The sequence below is a fragment of the Notothenia coriiceps genome, unplaced genomic scaffold, assembly GCF_000735185.1.
Source record: "Notothenia coriiceps isolate Sejong01 unplaced genomic scaffold, NC01 NC01_scaffold00013000, whole genome shotgun sequence".
Taxonomy (NCBI): domain Eukaryota; kingdom Metazoa; phylum Chordata; class Actinopteri; order Perciformes; family Nototheniidae; genus Notothenia; species Notothenia coriiceps.
Window position 1 is genome coordinate 34,618 of NW_011345701.1, and position 10,124 is coordinate 44,741.

Consider the following 10,124-nt stretch of genomic DNA (forward strand, 5'->3'; position numbering starts at 1 on the left):
TGGACTGCAGAGGGAAAACAATATCTCTGTGTGGCGCAGCCAGGTGTTCTTGGGGTTAGTGTGTTCAGATCAGTGGGGTTATACTCTCACAAACAGTTAGCTAACTCTCCTGCTCATAGTACTAATACATCATACCATAGGCCAGGAAACTGCATGAATTACATGCATATTTCAATTTACTCTCCACTGTAAGAAATGTTAAGGAAAAATACATTTACTATTACCTTGTGATTAATATTTTCCTTTTGGAGAATCCAGATTGATAATTTTGTGAGGTGTTAGTGGTTCTGATTTATAGGTAAATTACAACATAAAAAGGGAAAGCCTTCATTACAGTTGGATTACAATATCATTAATGTCCCACTTGGATGAACAATCTTGGAGCATTTCCCTCCGAATAATGGTCGTAGGCTTTACTGATGAACCAGAATTTATTCAAACTCCAGACCCAACGTAAGAGCTTGAGCCCGGGGGGTGCTAACATTTAAATATACAGTCCGTTCTTCTATTTCTCCGCCGTTACATAGAAGATATTACTTTCTGAGTCACGTTGTTTTCAAAAGCTACAGCCACTTCCTGTCAGCCTTGTTAACTCGCCTTCAAAATAAAAGCATACAAATGAAACAGGAAGTTCACCTAAATTACATTATAAGATATATATAAAACTGCAACGAAAGCAACAAAAACAATGCAACATCCCCTTCAGTCTCAAATAACACAACTTGGGTTATCTACAATCTCTTTTATCATCTTTAAATACAATGATTATATTTTACATGTTGTGCAGGAACTTCAGTGGAGTAGTTCATTTCAGTGCACACACACGGTTATGTTGCTGCGTTTGACAGAGAGGGTGTTGGGCCTATGGCAAGCGTGGGCGTGTACCCAAAACTCCCCAAAGCCCTTTACCTTTGATTTTGGGCTTTTAGAATGCGAAGTGACTGAGAGGAGAACCGGTGCTCTCTTTGCTCCACAGGTCCCCACTTCAAAGCAACCTTTTGCTGTGTGATTGCAGAGCAATTTGTTTGGAATTAACGCAGTTTCCTCTCTCTTCAAAGTGTATGCTACAGGTATGATTTACGACGCGAATCTATAAATATGAGAGGAACCGCGCGACCAGCATCCTCGCATTTTTGTTTACATCTGGACCGTATAAGATGAGTTGAACATGGACATGTACACTGAAGTTAATGGATTTTCACTCGGTGCTGCTAGGAGAATCATTTGACAAGTGCGCTGCATCCTCACCGGGCTATGATTCAATTTGGGAATATCTGACATGGCAAGGACAACCATCCTCACAGAAATCATGCTTTTCAACATGCTGGTGTTAATTCTCCTCCAAGGTACGTTTGGAGTCGTTAAGCTCAAAACACTTTGATTGTATTTCAATCATTCATTCCTAAAAAAATTCTTAATTATTACCTCTATATAGCTTATTTCTAACTTTTTTTCTCGTTTCTTGCTCTATACAAGCTGTGTTGTCATCCCACGCCTCCCTCACATCCGAGGTCATCCCCGGGTCTCTGCCAGCCTCCAGCAGTGCGTTTGGCTCCGGGAGGTCTTCAGGTTCACCGCTGTCTGAAGCAGCGGAGGCAAAGTCGAGACCTAAGCGCTGTACCTGCTATTCTTACAAGGATAAAGAGTGCGTCTACTACTGCCACTTGGATATAATCTGGATAAACACTCCCCAGTAAGACATGCTTTGTGAAGTGCTGAAAAAGACCTTTCATTCCGCATGATCCACCCAGACGCGCTATTGTGCAAGTATCTCCGGGCTTGCACAATACATTTGGGGGGAGGGGGGGTTAAGATCGGTAATTGGTTATATAAAACGGATTGACATGTGGCGGTTTTGTGAAGTCTGCTTGTAGCAAGTCACGCCCGGTAAACGCTTCCCTTGGGCTTCAGGCGCAGTGGTTCAAGTGATGGCAAGCCCAGCAGAAACAAATTGGCCCAAGGTCAAAGTTTAAAGTCAGTGAGGTGGAGGTTATTATTGTTACTGTTCTTGTCTCCAGTTACTCCTGTTCACCTTTTGCTCCTTTCAGTAGACTAACAGATGAGCAATAACCCATGGCTAATTTAATAATGGATTGTTCATGTGAATGCTGCTGTGTTTCAGGCTCAATTAAAACAAATGTATTCTACTAATGACAATAATAAGAATTAAGATATGAAGTTGACTAAAATATCAACGTATTGCGTCCCTGCAAAACTAGACAAGGCAAAATAAAACAAAAATCCATGATACAGGAGATCCGGAATCCATGCATTCAGAAATAACAGTCGATTTCTATATGAGTTTAAGTGATCTCAAGTTTGAGGCAAACATTATGAAAAATCACTGGTGAAGTTGTATTCATCTGATGACAAATTCATCAGGATATCTGTGCAGAGGTGGTAACAGATGTAGCTACTGTTTAACTCCCCTGCCATGAGCTGAGCAGTTGAAATACTGTCAATCTGCCGTGTGGAGGTTGTGAGGCTGAGTGGACAGAGATCAGAGAAATCTGTTGTGCAAACTGAATAGAGCTGTTGAAGTAATCACTCAATAGAGCTGCATTTGTTTAGTAGTAGTTTTCTGCCACGGTAGTTGTTTGTGCCTTGAGTAAGCTTTTAAACAAAACCAAATGAAATCATTAAAGAAGAAAACCCATTTAAATTGTAGATCAATTAACTTTTTATTAGAGAGAGGCATATTTGGCCTGTGGCACAGACACCGTATTCTTTCGTGTATACAGTATGGACAAACACTGAGGAAGGAACACAATTCGGTGGATTGAACCTGGGAGAACCAACACAATCTCAATCTTTATTTATTTATATAGCACATTTAAAACAACCTTCAGTTGACCAAAGTGCTGTACAGGCAATAACTACAATGTTAATTGGTTCTGCTCACCAAGAGTCTGTCCAGGCCAGAGGCATGCCAACTGCCCACCGTGAGTTATGTTGACTCTGCGGGTGAAGCGGAACCATGAAATATTACATTACCAGTTGGCATAGTAACAGCCAGAAGACTTTCTTACCACACATGTGCTTACAGGGTGTTTTCAACATGTGGCCTGCCTACCGCAGATTAGTAGCAAAACCTTACAATTTAATTTCCAACACCTTTTTCTTTAGAGGACTTTGTTTTGCCACCTTCTTACCACATATTACAATCTCTGGCAAGACAGTAGGAAAGAATTCTTTCATTCTCTTTCGTCGTGTGCCAACTTTGCTGTCGGCAACACATCAAAATCGCTTCTTAGCAAGTTAAAACAAATTGAAATAGTTTTAAGACTGATATTATTGTATAAAGCGGTAAGTCTGTTTTCACATGTGTGCTCACATTGTGGGGTGCTCTGCCTCCGTGATAGAAGATTAACCTCCTAAAAAACGTTCCTTTGAGCTAATGTTTCATAAAGTCACTGCATTAAAAGTAGAAAAAGGAAGGGTATTACCTACCTCCCGTAAAGCTCTAATTCTCCGGAGGAGCTATTTATTATTGGCTCACAAGCTTATAGCTTGCAAGCGTCAGTGTGTGTGTATGTATACTGTATGGCTCCTTCTTGTCTTGTGAACTCTTCTCCACAATGCAATTATAATTAACATGCTTTTACTCTGCTTTCCATATTGTTTTAAAGGCAGGTTTCCATTAAGAAGTCCTTCTTCCACTTCAGATAATAGCCAAAGCTGATATCAGTATTTCCAGACCCTATTGTGACACGTTGAGACACAATATTGAAACACTAGTGCCGTTTCTAGCTGTAAAGGCTTTTACCCTGAGGTCAGTCAGGTATACAGTCATAAATAGACAGGCTGCGTGATTGGGCTCACACAGCGGTAGCAGCAGGTATTCAATCATATAGAGGCCGCAGTCGGAAAATCTGGCAAATGTACAAGGAAAATACATTTATCTACCCCTGCTATTCTGATGCTTTGATTGGTTTATTATACAACACATTCTTCTTCCTCTTTATCCCTTAAAACCTTATAGATCGTAAAGCATATTTTTTGTTACTCAATCTATTACAGATTGTTAAAAAATAGATGAGTGGAAAAAAGAACGAAATGATGCCAACTTGACACCAATCATTCACAGTGGCATCCTAGATTTGGGGGGCAGGAACAGACATTTTGACATTTGATTTGATCTATAGAAGATATCTTTCAAGTTTTTCAAGCACTTTAGCCGACTCTCTGGCCATCTTTTACATCACCACTACCCAATGGTCACTTAACAAAAAACACATGTTCACAGGCAAAGTGTTTCATCAATAGTCTATCAGTTCTAGAGGTTTTAAATGCTGGGCCCTCAGTATGTACAACATAGGATATGTTTTACTGAGGGTACTATCATCTGCATGCTTTTAATTGAAATCTTAACTTCCCCGGCAGTCAGAACTCTCACTCTATAGTTGGAAAAAAAAGAGTATACATGCCTGTTTGATGGCTACTAAAGTTGGGTCCACATTTGAGAAGTCCCTCATTTATTACAGCTTCACAGAATGGCCAAACAAAAAGTAGAGGCATGAGTTGCTGTGCAAAAACTGGAAAAAAAACAGTAGTGAGAGGCACCCCAACCATGAGCTGCTGATGGAGATGGCTTGCTTAACTTAGCTAGTGGCTTGTCGAGCTTGAAGCGACTTTAAACGCTGAACTCACCGAAGACCATAGATATTGCCTACAGCGATACACTGAAGCGTACCCCCACTCAGGATTACCACCAAAAATAAGAGAGGCAAAAAAAAGTGGCAAGATGTTCAAACCTGCCCGGTGACTCACTAGTCAGGGTGCTCAAAACTGAAATTGCAAGCTGGTAAACTAATCAAATGCCCGACTAAACAAACAGCAACAACCACACATTAACTCAAAATGAACTAACACAATTCCAGCACTGACCCAAATAGAACACAGACTCTTCTGCTGCTGAACTGGAGCTTTTAACCTCTTCCTTCTCCAGGTGCACCTTGTCTTAACCTTGTTGCAGCAACACAGCACACCTGTGTAGAGGAACTAGAGGGAAACAGAAACAGGGAATACATACAGCGGAAACAATAGCTACCAATATTCAACATCTGTTTTTTTTCGTGTTACTTAAATACCTCTGTCTTCTTTACCTCGTCAGACGCACTGTGCCCTATGGAATGTCGAGCTACAGAGGATCTCAGCGAGTCAGACGGGCTGTCACTGGACAAGCAACTGAGCGTGAGGGGGCAAAGACTCAGCGCTGCATTTGTGCTGTGCTTGATGCAGACCCTGAGTGCCAAGATTTCTGCCTTCCAAGGTTAGTAGGCTATCTCATTAGGTATCTACGGAGCCCCCTAGGGGACATGGAGAAGAAAAAAAATGTATTTGAACAAAAAAACAAAACAAAAAAGTTTTGCGAGGTATCGCAAAACCTTTGCGAGATCTCGCAAAACCTTTGCGAGATCTCGCAATACTTTTGCGAGATATCGCTGTCACTACCCGATCTGCAGCTCTGCCCGATCTGCAGTGCGCATGTGCGAGATGGTCCGCCATATTGGAGAACTCCGGACGGCAACCCAAGAAGGACACTTGACACAGTGGCTTTTGGCAAAGCTGAAAAATAAAAAAAAGTACATTGTCAGAATAAGTGAGAAATTAATATAACTTCTGTTCGACAGCTATCATACTGAATAAATATTTACTGTGAATGTTTGCAAAAATCTATGGCATATGGCTGTTTAACAGAAGTTAAATTCATTTCTCACTTATACTGACAATGTACTTAACCCCAAATAAAAGAACCCAATAAAAAGAGTTATTAAATAATAGTGAAGTCACGTTGTAATAACAATAACTCATCTCTCGAGTTTTATTGTACAGCTTTGCCAAAAGCCACTGTGTCAAGTGTCCTTCTTGGGTTGCCGTCCGGAGTTCTCCAATATGGCGGACCATCTCGCACATGCACACTGCAGATCGGGTAGAGCTGCAGATCGAGTAGTGACAATCATAGATATATATATATAAACACTAGATGGCTGAAGGGGGAGTCGCCAGCGTAGCTCACCGGCGACCATCTTGCCACAGTCAACAACTACTGCTACAGCTGTTGTAAGGTGAGTGATCTTCACAAAAATACTCTTAACTCGCTGAAATCTTGACTGATTTACAAACGGTTTGGTTTATTATAAACGTTATTAGCATGACTATGATACAGGAGACAAGACATGTTGAAAAAAAGGTTCATGATTATAATTATAAGTATGCAGTATCATAACTACATATTTGATGTTTATAACAAACCAAACCGTTTGAAAATTGGTTGAAAATTGGTTGAAAATTGAGCAATCTACGGTTATTTCAATAGTGCACCATAGACATAATGTTATGAATGAGCGAGCTGCCTGTGGCAAGATGGCCGCCATGTGGCAACGTCGGCCTCCATTGGCCAGCAGCGCGGGTGAGTCATCTAGTGTTTATATATATCTATGGTGACAATCGCAAAACCTTTGCGAGATCTCGCAAAAGTTTTGCGAGATCTCGCAAAACATCTTATTTATTTATTTTTTCAAATAATTAATTTTTTCTTCTCCAAGTCCCCTAGGGGGCTCCGTAGGTATTTTATTACATCAAGCTAATTATAAATAAAGACATAAATGAATTACCCAGAATAAGGGCTTCTGCTAATAAACAATGTGAAATGTTCCCTTCAAAGCCGCATGCAGACAGTGCCCGTCAAGAGTCTCCACAGAGTCCCTGGTGCCGGATAACAGCATGAGGCCTCTCCATCGTCATTCTTCTTCTTGGAGGAATGGACCCTTCCCTTATCTTCACACCCTTCACTCTCCATTTGCCACTCTTGCCTCCACAGGTTAACACTTAAGGAAAACACTTTAGAGTTTAACAATGCAGACATTCATTCCTAAGAATCACAACTCTTGGAGCAAGTTCCATCAGGTTAAAGTGGTTTCAAGTTCTCTTCAGCATATTCAATACTGGTCCCTTGAGGCGATCCCCTCTTTGTTACCTACTGAGAGCAGAAGGAGAATTGCTTTCACTCTGATATAATAGCCAATGACCTTGCTTCTGTCAAGCTTGATAAGACAAAACCTTTGTTTCCATACCTGTTAGTGTTGAGGACAACACTTGACTCTTTGTCTTTCAACAGAATGAGATAAGCTTGTATCAACCTATAAGGGGACAACAAAGACATCTCGACAACAATGTTGGTAGACAATAGTGCCACATGGAACGTCGTTGGACAAGTAGGGGCAATACATGATGTTGTGATTTCTTATCCTTTGAAATATTGAAACACAGCAACGGAAATAAGAGGAGCGCTTTTGACCAGCCACAGCTACGGGGCATATTACTGAGCTTGATTTATGGAACTATCTGCAGCCAGTCTGGAAAGCATTCACACCCTGACAGTTTGCATACTTTGCTCTCAACACATCTTTCAACAATAATATATGATTTGTGCTCTTCACAACTGAACTGTCAGACATATTCACTGTGCTTTACCTTACTACCACTGGTGTACTGTGTAGAAACTGTTTTAGCTTAAGCTGTAGTGTCCTTTACAGTATATTCAACCGTTCATTATTGAATCCAGCCCAAAGGAGTCCAAAAACCTTTTGTTCCGATGTAACAAATCACAACAAAGGGAGACATATCCTTTAGCTGTTGCATGAAGTGGTGATTACTTGTATGTTAAAGAGTAATAGACATTACTCTGTTCTTCTCAAACTGTCTACAGACTAAACCAGCAATGAATTGGTTGTAATAATAAGGAATGCCTGTGTAATCAAGACCTGATATATCTGAATTGTCTGTGCATATTAAGCTATAAAATGCAATAATTCTTTGCACTTTTTGACCCGTTCCAACATCACAATGAACAGTATATTAAGCATATTAAGGAAAAGGTTCTGAAATTATTAAAAGTATAATTATTCAAGGCCCCCATCCTCGACTGTTATACTATATCTTATTATTAGATAACTATTATTCATGCATTGATTTAAAAGCAGTATTTTACTGTTTTAGTTGGTTGAGGTAGATCACATTCTTTTGAACTATTTATAGGACTGCAACTAATGATTATTTACATTATGGATTAATCTGCAGATTATTTTCATGAATAATCGACTTGTTTCAGATGTACTTGTATATACTGTTGGGTAGATTAATTTATAACAGAACCTCTTTTATAAGCTCTTCCTATGTTTTTCATGCAAAATGGGGATTATAATAATATATACTACTGTATAATTCAAAGGTAATTATTTGGCTAAAAAATAAATGGCAACAAATGTCAATTTATACAATAGTGAAACATGAGCAAAATGACTGCTAACACTTAATTCCATTTCAATTTCACAGCCCTTCCCAGCCTGTGCACATAACATAACACTAGAGTGTTTGCAATAAGCGAATATAACAATTATAAAATTACCATCACCAAACATTACCAGCAGATAACATGATTATATATAAACAATATACAGTAGCTGCAGTTCACAGACACACATATTAAAGCAAAGACAACACTGCACACTTTTCAAAACCATCAAACAATCAAAGAAGAATGAGGCATTTCAGGGATAATTTTAAACAAAGATCAGAAAGTCTTCACATACCTCACTAAAGATAAAAGTTCCTCATTGAACGCACAGGTCACGGCTGGAGGATCCACCATTTTAGTATTTAGAATGTTAGCCAGGCTGGTGCGTTTGATTTTGATCACAGGTGGTGCATTTAATAATGAATTGAAGTGGTTATGAAATAGATTTTTATATAAATAAATATTTGTGGTAAATAATCTATCAACGATTGAGATAACGCAATGATGAAATTATTACATTTTTTTTATATATTTGCAATGATATAAACTGAAGCAACATTCCTGGATAAAATGCTGTATAAAGTAACTGCTAATGCAAAGCGAAACATTTCCTACTGCTGCAGCTTCACATTAAAATATTTTTACTGGCTAAACACGAGTTGACTTTTATTATACGGTATTCACAGGAATTTGCAATGAGCTTGACCATGATAATGTTTGTCTCAATGCTTAACGAAACGGAAAAAAAGGTTAATTTTGGCAATTTTGACAGGGGTTTATATTACATTACATTGCATTTAGCTGATGCTTTTATCCAAAGCAACTTACAATACGTGCATTTGACCAGGAAGATACAAACTTGAAGAAAACAGAATCATATAAGTACATCAGGTTTCATAGAGACAAAATATTTCAAGTGCTACTCAACTGGCTTTAGATAAGCCAGTCCTTTATTAGTATATAACTGCTTTGTTACCAATTCTTTGTTAGTAATTCTATCGCTCGAAGTGGAGTCGAAAGAGATGAGTTTTCAGTCTGCGCCGGAAGATATGTAGGCTATCTGCTGTCCTGATGTCAATGGGGAGCTCATTCCACCATTTTGGAGCCAGGATAGCAAACCGACGTGTTTTTGCTGATGGGAACTAACGCTCTTATGCACGTGCACAATGAATGATGATATTCAAGATGTGGACCCACCCCCCATAGTACGAGTTTCAGTTGAAAGACTTATGACACTCATTCCTACAGAGGGTCCATTGAATCTGTTGGATAGTTTCTGAGAATGTGTTTCTGAAGGCAGATCCGGAGTAGAAAGCCATACCTTGTCTCAAGGGGAGAAGTTGTGAGTGAATACTGGTCAGAGGCTCTCAACAGGGCAGAACGGTTCCACAAGACCTGGCACTGCTGGATGTGGGCTTGGACAGATGGAACGGGGATGTCCTGTTCCTGGGATTGGAAGGGAGGAGGTTGATAAACATAAAAGCAATGAAAAGATAAACGAGTATAGCAGATGTGGGTGAAGTTATACGGGCAAATTCCAGGTATGGAGTTGCCAGGCCCAGGTGGATGGGTTGATCAACACAAGACAGTTGAGGTAGTTCAGAGCCCAGAGAAGAGGCGGATGTTGGCTCCTCCAGGACCTTTTGGAGGACTTGATGAATACGCACAAAACTCTTAAAGAGGTCTATGAAAAGGATCAGAATATCATATACTATATGTAAAAAATCTGAACTATTTAACATATCGTTAAAGGTTTAGTTTACCTGCTTCATGGGTGTTGTTGAGATCAAACAGCAACACAAGGTACTAGAAGGGTCCCAGGGGT

At 39.7% G+C, this 10,124-nt stretch overlaps 1 protein-coding gene across 2 annotated transcripts; it reads left to right on the forward strand.

Moving 5' to 3' along the window:
• The first annotated feature begins 918 nt into the window (after window positions 1-918).
• Window positions 919-8,952, forward strand: LOC104947761 (endothelin-3). Of its 2 annotated transcripts, none has more exons than XM_010773850.1 (4): window positions 919-1,346; window positions 1,477-1,693; window positions 5,114-5,272; window positions 6,668-8,952. In XM_010773850.1, the coding sequence occupies exons 1-4, from the start codon at window positions 1,280-1,282 to the stop codon at window positions 6,720-6,722; spliced, it is 498 nt and encodes a 165-aa protein (XP_010772152.1). In that variant the 5' UTR covers window positions 919-1,279; the 3' UTR covers window positions 6,723-8,952. The 2 variants fall into 2 exon arrangements, with proteins under 2 accessions (XP_010772152.1, XP_010772154.1); XM_010773852.1 differs by lacking the exon at window positions 6,668-8,952 and adding an exon at window positions 5,987-6,445.
• Window positions 8,953-10,124: the final 1,172 nt, after the last annotated feature.